Source organism: Macaca fascicularis, chromosome 13, assembly GCF_037993035.2.
Source record: "Macaca fascicularis isolate 582-1 chromosome 13, T2T-MFA8v1.1".
NCBI lineage: Eukaryota > Metazoa > Chordata > Mammalia > Primates > Cercopithecidae > Macaca > Macaca fascicularis.
The window spans coordinates 16,327,384-16,352,524 of NC_088387.1; the positions used below are offsets into that span (position 1 = coordinate 16,327,384).

Sequence of the window (25,141 nt, forward strand, 5' to 3'; positions counted from 1 at the left end):
TTTTAAGCAAGGGATCTATATTTTACCATGGAGAAACCTTAAATGTACATTGCTAAGTGAAAGAAGCCAGCCTGAAAAGGCTACATGCTGTATGATTCCAACTATAATGACATTTTGGAAAAGGCAAAAACGGGAGTAAAAAGATCAGTAGCTGCCAAGGGTTCTGAGAAAGAAAGAGGAGAGAAGCACAGGCGATGTTTAGGACAGTGAAATTATTTCCTGTGATACATGGTGGATATGTGTGATTATATGTTGTCAAAATCTGTAGGCTATACAACAGAGCGAATCCTAATGTAAACTATAGATTTTAGTTAATCATAGTGTGTCAGTGTTAACAATTGTTACAAATGTACCACACTAGTAAAGATGTTAATAATGGAAGGTACTGGCAGGTGGGAGTAGGACAGGGGGCATATAAGCATTCTCAACTTCCTACTCAGTATACTCAGAAACCTAAAACTGCTCTTTAAAAACAAGGTCTGTTAGTTTAAAAGTAAACAGGAAGTAGAGATAGAGTAGGCAGGAACTACAAAGAAGACAATGCCAGATGAATTTAGTGAAGTCTGGTTTTTCTTAAGCTATGGGAATGTTTATAGCCCATGACAAAGGTCAGCAGACCTTTTTTGTAAAAGGACAAATGATGAATATTTTAGGATTTGCAGGCCAAAAAGCAAAGTGAAAGATACCAGTACTTACATAATAAGAAATGAAACAAATTTTCACCAGTTTTTTTGTTGACAAAATTAAAAATGTAATGTGGAGTAAACTTTTTGCAGTAGATCGAATAATGAAGAAACTAGAATTTGGGGGTATCATTTTACTTAATTGGGGTTCCAAGTGTTTCGTTTCATCAGAATCAATTGCATATTTTTATCTGTTAATGCTGATCTGTAATGAGACTTTACATATTTCATCTTTGCATTTTTTTTTTTTTTTTACGGAGCCTCACTCTGTCGCATGAGCTGGAGTCCAGTGGCGTGATCTCGGCTCACTGCAACCTCTGCCTCCCGAGTTCAAGCAATTCTCTTGCCTCAGCCTCCCAAGTAGCTGGGATTACAGGTGTCCACCACTCCCAGCTAATTTTTGCATTTTTAGTAGAGACAGATGGGGGTTTTACCATGTTGGCCAGGCTGGTATTGAACTGCTGACCTCAGGTGATCCACCCGCCTTGGCCTCCCAAAGTGCTGGGATTATAGGCATGAGCCACCATGCCCGGCCTGAAAATGTCTTTTCATACACTAAATATTGTCAAATAATTGACATCAATCCGTGAGCATATGATCTTGTTTCATTGTGGTAAAATATGCATAGCTTAATATTTATCGTTTTAACCATTTATAAATGTACAATTTAGTGGCATTAAGTATATTCCCAATGCTGTACAACCATCATCACTATCAATTTCAAGAATTTTTTATCATCTGAAACAAATTCTGTACCCATTTAACAATATCTTCCCATTCCTCCCTCCCCCGTAGACCCTGGTAGTCTCTCATCTACTTTCTATCTCTAAGAATTTGCCTATTCTAAGTATCTCATAAGTGGGACCACAGACATGCATATGACTCTGTCACTTGAAAAGCATTTACAGAATTCTTTTTGATTCTTCTCTTGATATTTCTTTTTGTGTATCACTGTATTGGAGAGTAATCACGTCCAATTGAAGGTCAGTTGGCAGCTCCTTAGTTGCAGTCGAATGGATCTTGAAATATGCAGATCATTTTGCACTTGCATTGAGATTCAAATAATGCTGCTAGAACTGTAGTTTGGAGTCAGAAAACATATCCGCTGCAAATCTGTGTTGGAATGGTAGTGGAGGTCTCCTCTCTTTTTAAAATATCTGACAACAAAGGAAGTTTATGCAGCTTAACATTATGATTCAAACAATACCAGTTGTTGAAATGACTACTGTAGTGTAAGTTTCATATGTAAGCACTGTTTTGACTTGTAATTTCAGGTTGACTCTAGTAAAAAAAATGAATAATGTGCAGCAAAAGGTAATTTCCAAAACTGTTCAATGATTGAGTGCTGTTCTTATTCAGAAAATGTTCATCTCAGCCATGAGCTCAAAAATTAAAAAAATTCACTGCCATGTGTTAAGGCCATTAAGGATATTATACCTCTATTTCTGATAAAAAATTCACGAAACTGTTGATAGTTAAGTCCCCCAGAGCAAATGAAATTCACCACTGATAACAGCGATATGAAAACACATAATGTATTCAAATATTTTTCACAAAGTATTGGCTTACAGATAGTATAATGACTAACCATAGTTTAAATACCTTACATATCATAAGATTTGTAAATCTGTTCAAGTAAGTCTTTTTCTGGTCCACCCATATAATTTCTCAAACTGTGATGAAAACATAAATTTATTATCTTAATAATTTTTAAGTATACAGTTCATTAGTATATTCACATTGTCCTTCAACAGCTCTCCAGAAATACTTTATCTTGCAAAACTAAAACTCAGTACCCATTGTCTTTGTTTTGTGCTGTTACAACAGAATATCTGAGACTGGGCAATCTGTAAACAACAGAAACTTATTTCTCACAGTTCTGGCAGCTGGATGTCCAGGCATCTGATTGGGGCTTTCTTGCTGCATCCTCACGTGGCACAAGGCAAAAGAGCAAAAACCAGATGAACGTTGTGTGCCCACAGGGTGGAAGAACAGGAGAAAGGGATCCCGCTCCCACATGCCTTTATTACAATGCCGTTAATCCATTCCTTAGGGCAGAGTCCTCCTGACGTAAATACTTCCCAGTAGATCCCCGCCTCACAACACTGATGTTTTGGGCATTAAGTTTCCAACACAAATTTTGAGGAACATATTCAAACCATAGCGCTTATTAAGTAACAACTCCCCATTTCACCTACCCCAGCCCCTGATGACCACAATTCAATTTTCTGCTTCAATGAATTTGACATTAGATTTCTCATATGGGTGGAATCATAATAATATGGGCCTTTTTGTGACTGGCTTATTTCATTTAGCATAATATCCTTAAGGTTCGTCCATGTTGTAGCATGTGACAGGATTTCCTAACTTTTTAAGGTGGAACAATATTTGTTTATGCATGAATACCACATATTGCTTATCTGTTCATTCGTTGATGGATATTTGGGCAGCTACCATCTCATGGCTATTGTGAATAGTGCTGATAGGAATATGGGCTTGCAAATATCCTTTCAAGACCCTGTTTTCAATCCCTTTGGACGGATACTCAGAAGTGGGATTGCTAGATCATTTGATAGTTCTATTTTCAACTTTTGAAGAACTGCTATACTGTTCACCATAGTAAATTAATGCTGTAGGGATTTTGGTAGCAATTACCTCGAATCTGTAGATCGCTTTGGGTAGCATGGGCACCTTAATAATACCAAGTTTTCTGACCCATAAACATGAAATTTCATTCTATTTGGGTCTGTTTTAATTTTTTTCATCACTGTTTTGTGGTTTTTAGTGTATACGTTTTTTACCTCCTTGCTTAGATTTATTCCTAAGTATTTTTATTAATTTTGATGCTCTTTGTAAATGGAACTGTTTTCCTTATTTCCTGTTTGGATTGTTCATTGTTAGTGTATAGAACCACACCTGATTTTTGAGTTCGATTTTGTATTCAGCGACTTTGCTGAATTTATGTATTCTAACTTTTTTTTTTTTTAATTGTGGAATCTTTAAGACTTTCGACATACGAGGTCATGCCATCTGAGAAGAGAGATGATTTTACTACTACTTTTACAATTTGGATACTTTTTATTTCTTTTTTTTTGCCCAGTTTCACTGGCTGGTACTGTGGTGAACAGAAGAGGTGAGGGTGTGCATCCTTGTCTTCTTCCTGATTTTGGAGGAAAGGCTTTCATTCTTTTACCTTTATAGTGTAATCTGTGGGCTTTTTATATATAGCCTTTATTATATCGAGGTAGTTTCCCTCTATTAAGTTTGCTGAGTATTTTTATCATGAAAGGGTGTTGAATCTTGTTCAGTGCTTTTTCTTTGTCAGTTGAAATAATCGTGTGGGTTTTGTCCTTCATTTTGTTAAAATGTCGAACTGTCCTTGCATTGAAAGAATAAATCTCACTTAGTCATGATGTATAATCCTTTTAATATACAGCCATGCACTGCATAATGATGTTTAAGACAATGGTAGACCATATCTATGATGGTGGTCCCATAATATAATGGAGCAAAGAAAAAAAGAATATATAAAAAAGCACATTATAATGGAGCTGAAAATGTCCTGTCACTTTGTGACATCATAGGTGTCATAATATTGTAGCAGAACACATTACTCACGTTTGTGATGATGCTGATGTAAATAAACCTGTGCCGCCAGTTACATAAAAGTATAGCACACACAGTTATATACAGTACATAATACTTGATAAACAACCATATTACTGGTTTATGTATTTACTATTTATTGTTATTTTACAGTGTATCTCTCATTAACTGATGCATGGCTTTATTAAAAAGTTGGGGGGAGAAGTTTATATAAAATTTTACTGAGATTATGACTGTAAGAGAGTATATGGCTACCAACTTTTATTCCATGAAAAGACTATTTAGACATTTCTCAGCTTGGGAGGGGTCTATAATTTTTTCGATTTTTTTTTTTTTAAGACACCAGAGTGGTCAGATGGTAGGAAGACAGGAGCCTAGGGGAAGGCATTGGGCAGACCCTTTATTTTGGTTTCCACATGAAGGGCAATGCAGGGCAGGGTGAACAAATAGGATTGGCTAGTTTGAATAATTTTGGCTGGTACTAAGCTCTAGGGGTGGTCCCTAGTGACACTGGTAAGATTACAGCAGAGAATATTGCCTCCTGGGATACAAGGGCCAGATAGAAGGGGTCTGGCTCTGAATTGGTTCGTTTGTCTATCAGAGGCATACTCTAGGCTGAGCACTTTGCTATATCTAAGAATTGACTGGTCCAGGGAGGGGCAGTCTCTCCCCAACTGGAAAGGTTTTTTAAGATGTCAAAACATCATCATATACAGAAAATTTTTTAAAATACATGTATGTATATACACACAATATGCTCATAATCATTAGTCCAGAGAATCTTTATACAGTTGACATAACCATTTTCCTGATTGCTGTACAATTACTTCCAGGTTTATACTCTTATAAACAGTGTAGCAATAAGTATCTTTGTACATGGCTTTTGGAGGGATCTTCTTAAAACGATTTCCTTAGGCTGGTATCTAAGAAGTGGGAATATTCTGTTAGAGCCTTAGAATTTATCTTTCTGGTCCTGAAATCATTTAGCAAAATGTTATACTTTTGAAGCAAAGTTCATAGACATCCTTAAACATTTAAATATTATTTTTATAAATTAGCATATTAAGATATACATGCAAGGGAGACATATAAAAAAGTATTACTCCAGTTTCTGAAATCTAGCTTTTTAAGAAATCCTTTCGGCTGGGCGCGGTGGCTCAAGCCTGTAATCCCAGCACTTTGGGAGGCCGAGGCGGGTGGATCACGAGGTCAGGAGATCGAGACTATCCTGGCTAACATGGTGAAACCCCGTCTCTACTAAAAATACAAAAAACTAGCCGGGCGTGGTGGCGGGTGCCTGTAGTCTCAGCTACTTGGGAGGCTGAGGCGGGAGAATGGCGTGAACCCGGGAGGCGGAGCTTGCAGTGAGCCGAGATCACGCCACTGCACTCCAGCCTGGGAGACACAGCGAGACTACGTCTCAAAAAAAAAAAAGAAATCCTTTCATATATCTTTTTCAGTATAAATTTATATAGATGTAGTTTATGTAAATGAGATTTTTATTCCATTTGCTTCCTTGTAAACACCTTTTTTCACCCCAGAATATGCCATAGCAATAAATGTAAATCTAGGTTATCATTTTTAAAGGTTACATATGTACTATTAATTTATTTAATCATTTAAGGTTCAGAGAATATCTTTGTTTAGGTTAATCTCCTTAAACTAGATGTGCTATTATTGCTGGATGAAAGAAAATGCATATATAAAAATTCAAATACATATTGCCAAATAGTATTGCATATAGTTTTAAACTGAAGATTTTTTGTTGGAGAACTGTTTTTTTGTTTTTAAAGATGATTTTGGAAAATTGTGGTAATTGATTTCAGACATTTAAAAATACTGTGCCTTTGTATTTATTTTCCATCATTTTGTCTTTAGCTTTTGCCTCTGATGACAGAGCAACTACAATGGATGCCATTTGTGAATACCAAACTTCACGAGCCTTTTGTAAAATTTATATATTGGTCTCTAAGGCAGCTAGATGCTGGAGCACAGGTAATTGGTTAATAGAAATTTTTCTTCAAGTAATACTCCACCTAATATTCTTGATCTTGTTTCACAATATCTATTTTGAATATATTCTCTGTATTTCAGAACAATCTTCCCTGTCTATAAGATATCTTGCTGGGATTTTGATAGGAATTGTGTTAAACCTGTATATCAATTTGAGAATAATTGACATCTTTCCTTTGTTGAGTCTTACAACTTACGAACATAAAATGTCCATTTATTTAAAACTTTAATTAATCAATGTTGTATACTTTTCAGCATAAAATTGCTGCATTCTTGTTTAGATTTTTGGCTGAGTATTGACATTTTTTGAGCACTTTTAATTGGTGTTGTCTTTTTACTTTTGATGTTTACATGTTCATTGATAATGTGTAGACATAAAATTGTTTTTTGTTTGTTTTGTATCCTGACTTTATTAGTTTTAGGAGTTTTCTTGAAGGTTCCTCAGGATTTTTACATAGCAAATCATGTTATCTGCAAATGAAGACAGCGTTGTGTTTTTTTTCCTTTTTGATATGTATGTCTTTAATTTCCTTTTCCAACCTTACTGCATTAGCTAGAGTTTCTAGCAGTATGTTGAATGTGAGTGGTGAGAGTAGTCATCCTCGCCTTGTTTCTCCTCTTAGGTGGAAAATTCATTCTGCGATTACTAAGTATAATATTAGCTGTGGTATTTTCATAGATACTTTCAATCAAGTTCTCCTGTATTCCTGCTTTTCTGAGTTTTTAAAAAATCATTAATGGTGTTGAATTTTTTTAGATACTTTTTTTGCATTGATTGATAAGATCAAATGATCTTTTTCATCTTTAACTTGTTAATATGAATTACATTGACTTTGAAATATTAAATTAGCCATGTGTCTCTGGAATAAAACCTACTTGGTTGTGGTGTTTAATTCTTTTTATATGTTTTTATATTAGCTAATTCTATTTGCTAATATTTTGTTAAGGACTTTTGTTTCTATATTCATGAGAGATATTTGTCTATAGTTTTGAACTCTCTTTGGTTTTGTATCAGGGCAATGTTAGGTTCATCAAATGAATTGGGAAGGGTCTTATCCTTTATGTTTTCTGGAAGAAATTATGTAGACTTAGTGTTCATTCTTCTTTAAACATTTGGTAGAATTCTCCAGTGAAACTATGTGGATGAGATTTCTTTTGGAGGAGGTTTTAAATCATGAATTTAAGTTCTCTAATAGTTACAGGTCTGTTCTAGTTACATAATTCATATCGATGATTTGTAATAGTTTGTGCTTTTTGAGAAACTGAACCATTCAAATGTATGCAAATTTATGTGTATGGAGTTTTTCATAGTATTCTCTTATCCTTTTGATGTCTTCAGTATCTGTAGTGGTAGCCTTATTTCCTTCTTTTTTTTTTTTTTTTTTTTTTTGAGACGGAGTCTCGCTCTGTCGCCCGGGCTGGAGTGCAGTGGCCGGATCTCAGCTCACTGCAAGCTCCGCCTCCCAGGTTTACGCCATTCTCCTGCCTCAGTCTCCCGAGTAGCTGGGACTACAGGCGCCCGCCACCTCGCCCGGCTAGTTTTTTGTATTTTTTAGTAGAGACGGGGTTTCACGGTGTTAGCCAGGATGGTCTCGATCTCCTGACCTTGTGATCCACCCGTCTCGGCCTCCCAAAGTGCTGGGATTACAGGCTTGAGCCACTGCGCCCGGCCCTTATTTCCTTCTTAATATGGATAATTTGTGTTTTCTTTCTTTACTTCGTCTTTTTTGCTGGAAGTTTCTCTGTTTCTCCATTTTATTGATCTTTCAAAGGATCATCTCTTTGTTTCATTTTTATTTATTTATTTATTTATTTATTTATTTATTGAGACAGAGTCTCACTCACTCTCTTACCCAGGCTGGAGTTCACTGGCACAGTCTTGGCTCACCGCAACCTCCGCCTCCTGGGCTCAAGCGATTCTCCTGCCTCAGCCTCCCAAGTAGCTGGGATTACAGACGCACCACCACACCTGGCTAATTTTTGTGGTTTCTTTTCTTTTTTTTTTTTTTTTTTTAGTAGAGATGGAGTTTTACCATGTTGACCTCAAGTGATCTGCCCACCTCGGCCTCCCAAAGTGCTGGGATTACAGGTGTGAGCCACCATGTCTGGCTGAACCCTTGAATTCTTCAGAAGTTTGTCATCTTTCTGTTATTCTATTTTTCTAGTTTATTGTATTGTTGAGGTTGTTTTATGGCTGAGAATATGTATTCTGTTGTTTGGTGGAGTGTTGCATAAATGTCAATTTGATCCTGTTGGTTGATGGTGTTTGTGAGTTGTCTATACCCTTGCTGATACTTTGTGCTGTTCTATCAAATGTGGAGAGATAGATGGATGTTGAAGTCTCCGGCTATAATTGTAGATTTATATGTTATAACCTTCATCTGTTTTGCCTCACATATTTTGTAACTGTGTTCTTGTAAATTTAGGATTATGTCTTGGTGGATTCACCCTTTTTATTATTTTATAATGTCCTTCTCTATCTCTGATCATTTGCATTGCCTCTGAAATCTCTTTATCTAATACTAATATAGAGACTTCTGCCTTCTTTTGATTCATGTTCTAATAATATTTCTTTCCCAGTCTTTTTCTTTTGACCTGCTTATATTATATCTAGAATGAGTTTTTTTTTTTTTAATAAATGGTATATAGCTGGATTTCGGAAAAATAAACTCTGTCAAGCTCTGTGTTTTAATTGGTGTTTTAGGCCATTTACATGTAATGTACTTATTGATATGTTAGGGCTTAAGCTGTAACTGTTTTTTTAACTACTGGGTGGTTCTTTTTGTTTCTTTTTCATTTCTTTGGTTCCTTTTCCTGCTTTCTTACGGGTTACTTGAACATTTTTTAGAATTTTATTTTCCTTTATCTGTAGTGTATTGAGTGTATCTCTTTGTATAACTTTTCTAATAGTTCTTCTTGGTATTACATTTGTTTTAATTTAGGATCTTTAAGATGGAGAGTACCCCTCCAATGATTAGAAGCCATAGAAGATGGAAGTAAAGGGTTTTTCTTGTTTGTTTTTTTGTTTGTTTTTGAGACAGAGTCTCACTCTGTTGCTCAAGCAGGAGTGCAGTGGTGATCATAGAACACTGCAGCCTCCAGCTACTGGGCTGAAGCAATCCTCCCTCAGCCTCCTGCATAGCTAGGATTATAGACGTTTGCCACCACACATAGCTAATTAAAAAGTTTTTTTGTTTTTTTTTTGGTAGAGGCAGTGTCTTGCTTTGTTGCCCAGGCTGGTCTCTAACTCTTGGCCTCAAGTGATCCTCCTGCCTTGGCCTCCCAAATTGTTGGAATTACAGCCATGAGCCAACCCATCTGGCTGCAATAAAGCATTTATTTATTTATTTATTTATTTATTTATTTATTTATTTATTTTTTGAGATGGAGTCTCGCTGTGTCACCCAGGCTGGAGTGCAGTGGCCGGATCTCAGCTCACTGCAAGCTCCGCCTCCCGGGTTCACACCATTCTCCTGCCTCAGCCTCCCATGTAGCTGAGACCACAGGCACCTGCCACCACGCCCAGCTAATTTTTTTTTTTTGTATTTTTAGTAGAGACGGGGTTTCACCGTGTTAGCCAGGATGGTCTCCATCTCCTGACCTCGTGATCCACCCATCTTGGCCTCCCAAAGTGCTGGGATTACAGGCGTGAGCCACCGTGCCCGGCCAAGAATTCATTACTTTTAGGTCCTGGGAGTTACATGGCAAACCTGGAGTCCACATATTTGGAAGTCAGGAAGCACAGGCAGGGAGAGAGAGCGAGTGAGAGAGAAAGGGACCTGTGGACAAGTGCCCTTATTGGATTCCAGGATGTTACCCATACAGGTTTTTCACAGGGTGTTTTGTTTGTTGAGTTTAAAGCAAGCAGGCATGAGTTCTAGGAGGTAGTCACTGTGGCATATTCACACAGTCTGTAGTGAGGTGTGAGGGTCTGTGAGACAAGTTGTGCGGACTGCATTTAGCTATCCCACAGGGAAGTGGTCATCAGAGAGGAGTTGTCTAAGGCAGATATCTGGATCAAACACATTTAGGAACTGGGGATGGGGATGGGGATTTAGAACTGGAAACCATGTTAAAAGTGACTGATCCCTGCTTCTAGTGTGAAAAAGTTCAACTTATATTTAAAATGAATGCCAGGGCAACATAAAATTATAAACGTTCACTACAACATTATGTATAACTTATTCAGTCTATTGCTATTGTCAGTTTACCGGTTTGAATAAAATACAGAAACTTTACTTCCCTTTTTATCCCTTAACCTTTTCTATATACGCTTAGAACCACATTAGAGAATGTTGTCATTTTTGCTTCAAGCATCAAACATAATTTATAAAACTCAAGAAGAGAAGGAAAGTTTGTTGTATTTACCCATATTTTTGCTTACTTTGTTCTTCTCTCCTTCCAGATATGCCACAGTTCCCTCTTTCATTATATCCTGTCTGTTTAGAGGACTTCTTTATCAGTTCTTTAGAGTAGTTTTTTTTTTTTCTTTTGAGACAGGGTGTTGCTCTGCTGCCCAGGCTAGATGCAGTGGTATGATCTCAGCTCACTGCAACCTCCGTCTCCTGGGTTCAAACGATGCTTCTGCCTCACCCTTCCAAGTAGCTGGGATTACAGGTGCCCACCACCATGCCCATCTACTTTTTGTATTTTTAGTAGAGATGGAGTTCGCCATGTTGGCCAGGCTGGTCTCGAACTCCTGACCTCAAGTGATCCACCTGCTGCAGCCTCCCAAAGTGCTGGGATTACAGGCATGACCCACCGCACCTGGCCTAGAGTAGGTTTGCTGATGACACATTCTCTTAGTTTTTCTTAACATATTTTGATTTCTTTTCAATTCCTGAAGGATATTTTCACTGGGTATCAGATTCCAGGGTGACAGTTCTTTACTTTCAGTACTTAAAAAATGTGCAAATTCTTTCTGCCCTCCATGGTTTCTGATAAGAAATCTACTGTCATTTGAGTTATTTTCCCCATAGATGTAAGGTGTCATTTCTCTCACACACATTTGTCTTTAGTTTTTATGTTTGACTATGATGGGTCTTGGTGTTGATCTCTTTATTTTAGCCTGTTTGGTGTTTGCTTAGTTTCTTCAGTCTCTGGGCACGTTTTTTGCCAAGTCCAGGAAGTTTTCAGTCATTGTTTCTTCAATTTCATGTTCTGTGTGCATGTGTATGTGTTTTTTGTTTTGTTTTGTTTTTTGAGACAGGGTCTTGCTCTGTTGCCCAGGCTGGAGTGCAGTGAGCCTCACCCTCCTGGGCTCAAGCTGGAACTACAGGCATGTACTACCTTACCTGGCTAGTTTTTTTGCTTTGTTAGAGATAGGATCTCCCTATGTTGCCCAGGCTGGTCTTGAACTCCTAGGCTCAAGTGATCTTCCATCTTGCCCTCCCAAAGTGCCGAGAGTACAACCATGAGCCACAGCCCCCAGTTTCTTCAAGTACTTTTTCAGCCCTACCTGATTTTTCCTTTCCTGGGACTCTAATGACATGATTTTAGATGTTGTTATTCCCCGAAGTTCTGGTGGTGGTTGTTGTTGTTGTTGTTATTTTTCCAGGTCGTTTACAGTTGTTCAGGTTGGGTGTTTTCTGTTGTTTTATTTTCCAGTTATTCTTTCCTCCATCCTCTCCATTCTGTTATGGAGACGGTTATTGTATTTCCAGTTCTGAAATATTCACTTGGTTGTTTTTCTATTTCTTCTTTGGTAAGGCTTTCTGTGTCTTCGATGAGATTTTCTAAAAGCGTATGCACGTGCTCCTTTTCTCATGGCTACTTTAGAATCTTTGTCAGACAATTCTAACATTCTGTCCTGTTGGTGTTGGCAGCTGTTGATTGACTTTTCTTCATTTAGTTTGAAATCTTTCTCGTCCTTGGAATGATGGGTGATTTTAAATTGAAAACTAGACATTTTGGGTCTAGATTTGTTTCAGCAAAAGTTTTAGCATAACTTAGGTGAAGCTTCAGCAACAACCCAGAGTGCTAGTTTTGGATTTTTTTTCACTTTTCCTTCAATTAAAGGCAAATACTATCCACATTTTTTTTTCCTGTATTTCTTTTTCTTTTTTCTTTTTTTTTTTTTTTGAGACAGAGTCTTGCTGTGTCGCCCAGGCTGGAGAGCAGTGGCGCGATCTTGGCTCACTTCAACCTCCGACTCCCAGGTTCAAGCGATTTTGCTGCCTCACCCTCCTGAATAGCTGGGATTAGAGGTGCGCGCCACCAAGCCCAGTTAATTTTTGTACTTTTAGTAGAGGTGGGGTTTCACCATGTTGACCAGGATGGTCTTGATCTCCTGACCTTGTGATCTGCCCGCCTTGGCCTCCCAAAGTGCTGGAATTACAGGCGTGAGCCACTGAGCCCAGCCCACATATTTTTTTCAAGTTTATTTTTTCATTATGAAAGTGTAGTAGTAAGCATTAGAGATAATTTTAAAAACAAAAAAAGTTTACCTTAATCCTGTCATTTTAACACACTTAGTGTAAGTAGAGTTTTGAACATTTTTTTCTATTTTTTACACAAAGGTTTAAAAACACCTATGTATTATTTTTTCTAATAAAATTGTATTGACAGTGTATGTAAATTAGATTGCACTGCTTGTGTGTCTCACCACTCAACCATTTGGCCTTTGACACTGGCAAAACCTCAATAGATTTGTTTTTAATTTTAGATGCAGAAATTTAAAAGCCAAAACTTACCCACATTGCAGGATCAACACTGAGTTAGAAACCATTTGGTCACAAATTTCCATGCAGATAGGGGAAACTGCTATAAAACTCAGTCACATGAGATTGGAGAATTGGGTCATAATAAAGGAAATTTTAAGTTGTTACTAAATCTGGGTTAAGCATTCTGATCTGCAACAGTTTGAAATGCTTTCCTTTCATTTGATTCTTTTTTTTTTTTTTTTTTTGAGATGCAGTCTCACTTTATCACCCAGGCTGGAGTGCAGTGGCGCAATCTTGGCTCACTGCAAGCTCCGCCTCCCGGGTTCACGCCATTCTCCTCCTCAGTCTCCCGAGTAGCTGGGATTACAGGCGCCTGCCACGACGCCTGGCTAAGTTTTTATATTTTTAGTAGAGATGAGATTTCACTGTGTTAGCCAGGATGGTCTTGATCTCCTGAACTCATGATCCACCTGCCTCAGCCTCCCAAAGTGTTGGGATTACAGGCGTGAGCCACCGTGCCTGGCCTCATTTGATTCTTAATAGATATATCAAATACCATTAGATCATATATTATTTTAGGAGTAGTTTCTTGCTAATATTTCTGTTTTGCCCATTTTGTTTTTGTTTTATTCTCCATGAGAATTATCCATGATTCTAACCCAATATTTTACTGTTTTGAAATTGCTGAAAGTTTTTGGAGTCACTGTGACTTTTGTAGTCAGAGCGAGCTGAGGGGAACTGAGGGTCTAGATAATCATTTCATAAGCGAACACAGAAAGATAAGCTGGTTTTCATTGATGGTGGAGCAATCAGCAACCGAGAATGCAGGTAGTCCACCTCTGTTCCCTTGATAGTTCTCTGTGTCAGAAATATAGCATGATCTTATGTTCTTACACATTTTAGAAAAATGTACAGTCATACTTTTAAATAATTTTTAAGTTGATAAAATGATCACTTTCCAATTTTGCATATTTCCAACTTTATATTAGCCACAGATTCACTTACTTTTAATACATATATTTGATTTAATATTTGAAATAGTTATTGGCCAGGCGCAGTGGCTCATGATCCTGTAATCCCAGCATTTTGGGAGGCCAAGGTAGGAGGATCACTTGAGCCCAAGAGTTCAAGACCAGCCTCAGCAACTTAGACCCATCCCTACCAAAAAACCCCAAAAAACCTGGGTGTGGTAGTGAGTGCCTATAGTCCCAGCTTCTTGGGAGGCTGAGGTAGGAGGATTGCTTGAGCCCAGGAGTTTGAGGCTGCAGTGAGCCATGATTGCACCACCGCACTCCAACCTGGATGACAGAGCAAGACTGTGTCTCAAAAAAAAAAAAGAAGATATATTCTGAATGTGAATAAATATACTAAGATTGTACATATTTTTAACAGCACTCGACTATGACATCAACATTGAGGAGACTGGGTGAAGACATTTTTAAAGGAGTGGTAACTAAAGGAATTCAGGATAGTTCACCACAGCATTCTGTGGAGAATAAACCAAAGACAGCTGCTTTCTTTAAGAGCTCCAATTTGCCATTGAGATTTTTATCAACCTTAATTGTTCTCAAAACAGTCACTCAAGGTAAGCTTTGAAGTGTACTTATGGTTAATTTTGAGAAACAGTAGAGAATATCATATATTAAAGCAATTCTTTTATAATCACATATGTGGTACATTTTCAGAATGAGGTTTTGAGTTGTTTCATAATGGTTACACGTTATAAAAAGCTACTTGTATTTGCTGAATTTCAGAAATTGAAGTCTTTAGTTGAATTGTTGCCGCCTCCCAAGAGGCCTTGACTGTCTTCGGTCATATTCCCATAACAGCTTTTGCCTACATTTGTTTGTATTTGTCACATCAAATTGAAATTGCTAGTTAGTTTATTATTTTCCACTAGCGAATGGGTTGGCAAACTAGTCCATGGGCAAAATCTGGCCTACCACCTGTGTGTTGTAAATGAAGTTTTCTCCCACAACCATGCTCATGTGTTGTATATTGTCTGTGACTCTTTGCCCTACAGTGACAGAGTTGAGTAGCTGGCAGCAGAGACTGTATGGACCCCAAAACCTATAATATTGTCATCTGGCCCTTTACAGAAAATGTTTTTCAGTGCTTGCACTAGCTTGTAAGTTTCCTGAAGAAAAAACTTGTTTATAATGACCCTGCACCTAGCGTAGTGCTTCATATATAATAGTGAATAAGGAAATGGATGAATTAGAAATCCTTCAGAGTTGGCCCTAATTAATACGTGTTTAATATTTAGCTATAACAGGTTATATTATTAAATGTGGTAATTTTTTGTTAAAGTGAGTTATGCCAGTGTAGTCAGGCAATAAATATATCATCTTTTTGTCTTTCCTGTTTGTTAAATTATATGACTCAGATTGTTGTTTTTATTAATGGGCAATGACAGTAATTTAATTTGACTTCTTTCTTTGAAGTATGGTTTATTTAGTTTCTCCCGATGGTATGGAATCGGTGAAAAAGTAAAACACCATATAACTGCTTTCTTAATTATTTTGCCTCCTTATGGTTATGGTTCTCAAAATTACAATAGAGTAGGTGGTAAGTGTGTGAAAGGTGACTTACGAGAAGCAGGGATTAGCTCAAAATAAAGCTCACCACAGGCCTATCTCCGAATTAAAAAAAAATTACACACACACTTACATACGCACAGGTAAATAGATTCTAAATAAGAATTTTAGCTGACAGACCATAGCCACACATTAAAGCATGTATTCACCAAAGATCAAATAAGATTAGTATCAAGAATTTGAAGCCAATTTAATATAAGGAAAATTATTAATCATTTATCATTTAACTAAAATGTTTGAAATAATATATCAACATACATTAGTATATCATTTAATAACATATAATGTTCATTTCTGATAATATGCTAAAAAGCAAAAATACAATAAGGGATACTTATGTGAAATAGAAGGGAATTAGGTGCTCTCTGTCACCACTTGCGTGCAGCAGTTTTGGACATCTGTAATGAGCTATGAAACAATGAAGTATGAATATTGGGAAGGAGTAGAGAAAACCATTTATTTGTGGAGACTATATTAATCGAGGGCTTTCAAAGAAATATAATGGCGCATAAGAATATGCATAAATAATGCATGAATGAATAGGTTGATGAAGATTATTGCTGAAGTTCAATGTCAGAAATAAAGAACTTTTATTCTTCTTGCCTGTGAAGATGAAGTATTTTAAGAATAAGATGTCCCACATGGCTTAGTGTATAATACCAGTTAAAATTCTAATATAGTTTGCATAAGTTGCGGAAGTGATAGGGAAATTTATGTGGAAAACTTTGCAACAAATGCGATGATTTAAAACAAGTAAAACAGCAACACTGGGGCAGAGGCTTTAGCCGACTTCAAAAGAATCCTAATATGTAATGATACAAAATGAGTAATAATTTATTTAATCAAAATAGGACAATGGGAATAGGAAGTGCAGAAATGAATCAAAATTGGCACTTCATATTATTTATTGAATTAATGACGTTGCTTCCCTGTGCAAGTCATTTTTTTAAGAACATAGAATCATGTCAAATCATATCATGACACAGATGATAGAATTAGTAGACAAGACTTTACTAGAGTTATTATCACTATATTCCTGTGTTCAAGAAGGTAAAGGAAAATATGAGCCTGGTGAGGGGATACTTGGGAGATACAGGATAAAAAGACATCAATCAGATTTCTAGAGATGAAAATCCCAATGCCTGAAATTTAAAAATGCACTGGAGAGAATTAGACATTTCAGACAAAAGACTAGTGAACTGGAATATGTAGCAGTAGAAACTGTCCGAAATGAATCACACAGAGAAAAAAAAAATCTACAAAAGAGAAAACAGAACATCAGTGAGTTTTGAGGCAAAATCATATATTCTAATATTATGTACTTAGAGTCTGTGAAGAGGGGACACAAAAACTATTTCAGGCCGGGCGCGGTGGCTCAAGCCTGTAATCCCAGCACTTTGGGAGGCCGAGATGGGCGGATCACGAGGTCAGGAGATCGAGAGACGATCCCGGCTAACACGGTGAAACCCTGTCTCTACTAAAAAATACAAAAAAATAGCCGGGCGAGGTGGTGGGCGCCTGTAGTCCCAGCTACTCGGGAGGCTGAGGCAGGAGAATGGCGTAAACCCGGGCGGCGGAGCTTGCAGTGAGCTGAGATCCGGCCACTGCACTCCAGCCTGGGTGACAGAGCAAGACTCCGTCTCAAAAAAAAAAAAAAAAAAAAAAAAACTATTTCAAGACATAATGACTCCAAATTTTCCAAATATGGTAAAAACTGTAAACATAGAAATCCAAGGAGCATGTCCAACTGAGCTCATGGTCACTCCTATTCCCTTCTCCTTAGCCTCCTCTAGATACCTGTGTGCCACCCCTTTCCTCCACACCCTGGCCACCAGATTTCAGGACTACTGCCTCCTGTGGTGACTCTCCGTGACCTTTTCAGTGACTTCATCACCGCTCCCTAGACCACAGACAGGCCCTGACACGTCTTCCTGGCTTCACTGTCTAGTTTCCCTCCACACTTGTTATGACCGATTCTTTCTCACAAGGTTCTTGCCTAATAGATGCCCTTTGCTGCAGGCTCCTCAGCCTCATAAGCCTCAAAAATGAAAAAGAAAAAAAAAATCTGACACTAAACACTGTGGAACAAGGAAGAGATACAAGAGTTCTCCCTTTCCTTATAGTCTGGCCGCTCCCAGCCTAGGCCCAAACCTGTGGGGTTCCAGTGTTCATCTACTACCTGGGGCCAAGGTACAAGCTGCTGCCATCAAGAAAGAAGCCTGAATGCTGATGAATCTCAGGGAGAAGAGCACTTTCTAACTGCAGGTCTTCTCTCCAGCAGCTGCAGGCGGGTAGGGTGTGCCTGCACACAAGACTTGGGGCTAGGAGGGTTCAACAGGATGCACCGGCCAGTGAATACAGGTGTAAAAGGGGCCTTTGTCCTGGCCAAATCCCAGCACATGCCAGAACTAGGAAGAAATGTCAGAGCCAGATGGTGCTCAGAACCACTGTCGGACGCTGTCATGATACAGCTATTTATCCTTTATCATTAAATATAAATATACTGAAAAAAATTATGGGAGAACTAAAAATTTAAACATAAGAAAAACTCTTAAATCATAAGAGTAGACTTACCTAACTCTAGTAAGAAGATGTTTCCTATTTATAAAATAGGAACATCAGTTTCAAATTTGATAAATTTAGTAGAAAATATAAAGTAGGCAAATGTATTGGTAATAGGCAGATGCACTGGATAATACACATTGGTAATAGGTAGATGCATTGAATAATACACATAATATTAGCTGCTTAATCCAGATATATATAGATCTATAAAGATGATACCTGGTTTTATTGAATAGACTGTTCATATAAGAATCAGCATACATAATACTTGGTAAGTTTTTTTTTTTTTTTGAGACAGAGTCTCGCCCTGTCACCCAGGCTGGAGTGCAATGGCATGATCTTGGCTCACTGCAACCTCCACCTCCCAGGTTCAAGCGATTCTCCTGCCTCAGCCTCCTGAGTAGCTGGGATTACAGGCATGCGCCACCACGCCCGGCTAATTTTTTGTATCTTTAGTAGACACGGGGTTTCACCATGTTGGCCAGGCTGATCTTGAACTCCTGACCTTGTGGTCCACCTGCCTCAGCCTCCCAAAGTGCCGGGATTATAGGCGTGAGCCACTGCGCCCGGCCACTTGGTGAGTTTTGACACCACAGTGCTGTCTAGGGAAAACTCTATAACTGTGTTTTTTTCTCTACTCTCACATGACAATAATCATCCACACAGAAGAAGACTTCTGTGACAAAACGTTTGGAGGTTTTTCCCCACACACCAAGCAGCAGACACAAAGCTGCTCCAATTCACTTCTGACACGATCCACCTGGAGATAGTGTCAGATCCCACAAGTTGGGTGCTCAGTCTCCAAGGCTGCCTCATGCCACACCAGTTGCAAGTCTGGCCCTCTGGAACTTCTGACCAACTGGCTTCAAATTGGGGTTTCCACAACCCCCTCTTTGGGTTTAATTTGCTGGAATAGCTCATAGAACTCAGGGAAACACTTAACCAGTTTATTATAAAGGATATTGCAAATGATGTGGATGAAGAGAGAGGGCAAGGTATAGGGGAAGGGGTGTGGAGCCTCTGCGCCCTCTCTGGGGCACCATGCTCCAGGAACCTCCATGTGTCCAGCCATCTGGAAGCTCTCTGAACCCATTTCTCTTGAGTGTTTTCTTTTTTGTTGTTTGTTTGTTTTTGAGACGGAGTTTTGCTCTTGTTGCCCAGGCTGGAGTGCAATGGCGTAATCTCGGCTCACTGCAACCTCTGCCTCCCAGGTTCAAGCAATTCTGCTGCCTCAGCCTCCTGAGTAGCTGGGCTTATGGGTGCCTGCCACCATGCCCAGCTGATTTTTGTCTTTTTAGTAGAGACAGGGTTCCACCATGTCGGCCAGGCTGGTGTTGAACTCCTGAACTCAGGTGATCCACCCACCTCGGCATCCCAAAGTGCTGAGATTACAGGCGTGAGCCGCCATGCCCGGCCTTTCTCTTGGGTTTTTATGGAGACTTCCTGACATCACAATTCTGTCCCCCAGGATATAGGGCAGGACTCTCACTGGGGAGGGTCTTAAGACCCACAATCAGAAAATCCAGGAAAGATTAGAGTCCTGGCTTGGGCCAGGTGAAAGGAGGGCAGGAGAAGGTCAGAGACCTTCCCCTGAGGCCTCACACACCCAACATGATAACAAAAGACTAACGAGAGGAAAACTTATGTATATATCATCACACTACAGATGCTAAGCTCTTTATACCTTATCTCTGAAGATTGTTATCCTCATATTAGTGATGAGGTTTACAAAGGTAGATAATTGTGCCAAAGCGATACAATCTGCATTTGACAGAGCCTAATTTAGCCTCTCTCAATTGCTGAAGCCTACCTTCTGAAGCCTATTTTATGACTACGTAAGAACGTGCACTTCCTGAGATAACCAAAGAAATAACAAACACCTGTATAGCACTTACTATGTTATAGGCCGAGCACTTTATATATATTAACTCATTTAATCCTTACAACAGTTCATGGATGTCAATATTATTGTTGTAATTTTACAAATGAGGAAATTGAGGCATAAAAACGTTTAGCTTGCACACTTAATCAGTATGTTATTATGCTCAATCTCTGAAATAAAATTTAACTGTAAGATGTAACTCTTCTTTATGGAAAGAAAGGAACACTTATACACTGTTGGTGAGAGTGTAAATTAGTTCAGCCATTGTGGAAGACAGTGTGGGAATTCCTCAAAGACCTAAAGACGAATGCCATTCAACCTAGCAATCCCATTACTGGGTATATACCCAAAGGAATAGAAATTGTTCTATTATAGGGACACATGCATGCGTTAGGTTCATTGCAGCACTATTCACAATAGCAAAGTCATGGAATCAACCCAAATGCCCATCGAAGATAACCTGGATAAAGAAAATGTGGTACATATACACTATGGAATACTATGCAGCCATCAAAAAGAATGAGATCATGTCCTTTGCAGGGACGTGGATGGAGCTGGAGGCCATTATCCTTAGCAGACTAATGCAGGAACAGAAAATCAAATAGCACATGTTCTCATTTATAAGTGGGAGCTAAATGATGAGAACACATGGATACACAAGAGGGGAACAGCACACACTGGGGCCTATAAGAGGGTGGGAGGAGGGGCAGGATCAGGAAAAATAACTAATGGGTACTAGGCTTAATACCTGGATAATGAAATAATCTGTACAACAAACCCCCATGACACAAGTTTACCTATGTAACAAACCTGCACATGTACCCCTGAACTAAAAAATATATATATATAACGTAACCATTACAGAAGTAAAATGATCAAATATAATGTGTCACTGAGAGGATATAGGCACAATTTTGTTTGTATCAAAAATATTTTTGAAGTGCACTTTGCTCACAAACATCACCAAAATACATCATAACTTTTCATGAGATCTATTGCAAGAAATAATTGCAAAGGTAAAAATGTTCAAAGGTGTTAATATGCTGTTTGTAATAATGAGAAAAGATAAATAGCTGGTAGACCCACAATCGGAATAGTGAAGAAAATGAACATCAGCCAAGTTCTTGGACCTTGCTGGCATTGTTTTAGTCATTATACTTGATTGTTTCAAATTTATTCCCTGCAATAACTATGACGTAGGTGGTGATGTCATTTTTATGGAAGAGCAAACAGGGTCAGTCTAATATAATTGACCCAGATTTTCTAGAAATATTGGGCCCTTAACCATAGCATCATGAGCATGGTGCAATATTATATGTCATTAACAATGATAAGTATGGAGATATAGAAATCTATGCATATTTTAATTAATAAAACCTTCAATATATTTGTACCATTGTAATCTAGAAATTGTTAAAAGAAGTTGTAGGAATTTTACTTGATAGAATTATTTGGTTTACTGATAGCTTTCTTCTTCTTTTTTTTTTTTTTTTTGAGAGATGAGGTCTCACTCTGTCACTCAGGCTGTAATGCAGTGGTGCAATCATAGCTCACCACAACCTTGAACTCCTGGGCTCAAGCAGTCCTCTTGCCTCAGGCTTCCAAGTAACTGGGACTACAGTCGTGCACTACGATGCCCAACTAATTTTTTATTTTTTGTAGAGATGAGCTCTTGCCGTGTTGCCCAAGCTGGTCTCAAACTCCTGGGCTGAAGCTATATTCCCACCTTGGCCCCTCAAAGCAGTGGAGTTACAGGCACGAGCCATCCCCAGCCAACTGTCTTCTATTTGCATATAAAATAATTTGCATATAAAATAATTTTGCATATAAAATGATTTTGCATATAAAATAATTGCATATAAAATATGCAATATATTATATATATAAATATATATATTTAAAATGTGTACATTAGGACTAGGACATTTGTCTGTTCTACTTGGCACTTGGCTCTTAAAGCAGATTTATGTATTTTTAAATTGTAAACTTATGCTTTAGGTCTAGAGAAATGTAGGGAATTGTTGCTGTTCTCAGTTAATAGGAAGGTTTGATTTGGTAGGAAGCCAGTATAATGTAGTAGTTCCTTCAACTCTATAGTCAGACAACTAAGGTTTGAATCTTCACTTCACTACTAGCTGTGTGATATTTGGAAGGTCTTTTTTGTTTGTTTTACTATTTCCACTACAATTATTTTTTAATGAGAGAATTGATGTAAAGGTTTAGCAAGTCTGGCATAAAGTCTTAAACTAGCTACTGTTGTTATCAGTAGACATTATCACTTATTATAAAACTTTTAAGAGTTGGTTTTACTTGAGACCAGAATTGAGGTCTGTTAGACTACATTAGTTGTCTGTCTATTCCTGCCTAATTAACTGCCAGACACTTAGTGACTTAGCTCAACCACCATTTTATTCACCAGCTCACAGTTCTTTGGGTTGGTAATTTGGGCTCAGCTCAGCTGGATATTTGGCTGGGCTGGGCTAGGTTCTGCTGTTCTTTGTTGGCCTCTCTCCAGGGGCTTGTTTATAGGTGAAGAGTATCTAGCTGAGCCTCAGGCTCCTAATTCACACAGCATCATTTCTGCTACATTTTATTGGTTAAGTCACGAGGTTAGCCCAGATTCAAAGGGTGCGCAGTAGAGTTCACCTTTCGATGGGAGTTTCTGCAAAAGACTTTCTAATCATTTTAAAATTTGCCATATAAACAAAATAATGGAAAACCCTATTTCATACTGATTAAGATCAATAGTTTGAAGTTTGACTTTTGTTAGGGAGTAAAAAGGTTACATTTGATTGCCAGGACACTGTTAAAAGACTCAATAATACAACATTTATAAAAAATCAACTTTGATATAATTGATAACTAAAATTTTAAAAATACTCTTTTAGAAGTTAAATTGGTCTTTTTAGAAAATCTGAAATACTCAATAAATTAAAATGAAGACAGAATTAAAATGAGGACATAATTTTGATTTATCCCTAAAAGATAAGGTCACTTGTGACAAAGTAACCAAATACAGTTTTTCTAATCCTGAAGGGCAATTTTTTAAAGTTTGCAAACTTAATACCATATAGTAGTCAGCGCATTTTTAAAAACTGTTATAGTATTTAACCTGTTTAATCTTGTCAGATTATATACTAAGAATAATTTGTGTCAAATACAGTAGGTGGCACTGTGATAAAACTTTTGTTCCTCTAAAGAGTTGCGTTCAGGCTTCATCTGTGTATACTCTTCTACCTGTGGTGTTGCTAAAAAAAAAAAAAAAAAAGGATGTTTCTAAATAAGGCAAGTCTGAACAGAATGTAGCAACTTTGTTTAACTTAATACTCATTTATTTACAACTTTTTTTTAAACAAAATTAAGTACAGTACTGTTAGTGTTCCTTGAACTAAATTCTACCAGCGGTAAAAATGGAGTTCAGTATAATTGATCCAGAGGCACAGATCTTAATTTCTCAAAATAGTTTCATATGTATTCTCACTTCACATAAGTTATTCTAAACTTCTCATTCTTAATAACCAGGGTTTTAAATTATTTATTATGTAAGCTGAAACAGCAAAAAAGAAATGCAACATGAAGCTACAAAAGAGTACATTTTAATACGGTGATTCTGTTGTACTTTCAGTATTTCATGGTGCTCTTGAGTCTTCTCCTTTAAACAGAAATCTCAGTGTAAAAATTTTTACTTGGATAGCATGAGCAGTTTTTTTATTCCTCTGAATAGCATTTTGAAAGGTGAGTTTTAGAAAACTTGATTATTGTACGTTAAAAGCACAAGGTAAGACTGTTGTAAGCGTAGGGACTTGGGTTGTGTAGTGTACTGAAGTGTAATGATGCAACTATCTTACTACTACATTTGCATTGATTCTGGTTAAATTAGTGCTTCCCAGTCCTGGCATTGCAGGTTTCTCAGTCATCTGTGGGACATCTTTAAGAAGGTTTCAGGGATTCTGATTCAGGATTCGTCACAGCGCTGGCCTGGTTAAAATCTTGCTGCCATTTTTAATGGCAGATGTGTCATGAAAAGTGACACACCAGAGCGTATTTCATCTTCTTGAAATTATCTTTGGTCTTTTGTTTCAGCTTTACTAGGAGACAGAAATCCTTATTTAAAATTCATTTAGCGTGTTTGTATAAATTACATTTTGAAGTAGGTAAACATTTAGGAAGCAGCAACAAAAAACATAGTCTTAGAAAGCTTTTATAGAGATAGAAATACTAAGTTTTTGGAAGCATTTAGTAGTATCAAATATGGAAAATAAACATGTGTGATACTAATAAGCATTGTTTTTCTTCCTTAGTATTAAAAAATGCGGCTTAGTTGTTATTTTGGTGTTAAAACATGAAAATTCTAAATGAAATTTACCCTGTCATAGTGTCTCCTCTCTCCTTCCCCCTTCCAGTTCTGACAAATTGGTTAGAATCTAAATTTAGACTGTGATCTCTTATTTGATTTTTGTTTCTCTTTTAAGTTAAAGTAACGACATTGCTTTTTTTACATTCTGTTTCTGATTGCCACCTAAACTAGCAAAACTGCAGTTGATTGTACATAACTATTTTCCAGCTGATTACCTGGCTCAGGCATTCGATTCTCTTTGTTTGGACTTGAAGACAGAAGAAGGAAAAACCTTGTTTTTGGAGTATCAAGCTGTTCCAGTAATATTAAGTCATCTAAGAATATCCAGTAAAGGACTACTGTCTAATGTTATTGACAGTTTGCTACAGATGACGGTGGAATCTAGTAAGTTTTTAAGTTCTATATGTGTAAAGAAAGCAGGATGATTTTTCTGTCTTCATCTTGTCTGCATGTATAACTCCACATATCAGATACTATTGCTTTTTTTCTTTTGAGACAGAGTCTCGCTTTGTCACCACGTTGGAGTGCAGTGGCACAATCTCAGCTCACTGCAACCTCCAACTCCCTGGTTCAAGCAATTCTCCTGCCTCAGCCTCCTGAGTAGCTGGAATTACAGGCACACGCCACCACGCCCAGCTAATTTTTGTATTTTTAGTAGAAATGGGGTTTCACCATGTTGGCCAGGATGGTCTCTATCTTCTGACCTCAGAATCCGCCAGCCTCGGCCTCCCAAAGTGCCAGGATTACAGGCATGAGCCACCACGCCCAGACTATTG

General features: G+C 37.8%; 1 protein-coding gene across 27 annotated transcripts in view; it reads left to right on the forward strand.

Moving 5' to 3' along the window:
• The window catches only part of CCDC138 (coiled-coil domain containing 138), a 139,073-nt gene that overhangs the window by 44,424 nt on the left and 69,508 nt on the right, over nucleotides 1–25,141 (forward strand). For 22 of the 27 annotated variants that reach the window (XM_065526783.1, XM_045368862.3, XM_074011230.1 and 19 more), the window contains 3 exons: nucleotides 6,168–6,284; nucleotides 14,357–14,549; nucleotides 24,573–24,749. The exons of 2 other annotated variants lie outside the window; for them this stretch is intronic. In XM_065526783.1, coding sequence (XP_065382855.1) covers nucleotides 6,168–6,284; nucleotides 14,357–14,549; nucleotides 24,573–24,749 — 487 coding nt within the window. The remainder of the gene's footprint in view (nucleotides 1–6,167; nucleotides 6,285–14,356; nucleotides 14,550–24,572; nucleotides 24,750–25,141) is intronic. 3 more of the 27 variants (XM_074011237.1, XM_065526781.2, XM_065526782.2) reach the window with 1 other exon arrangement.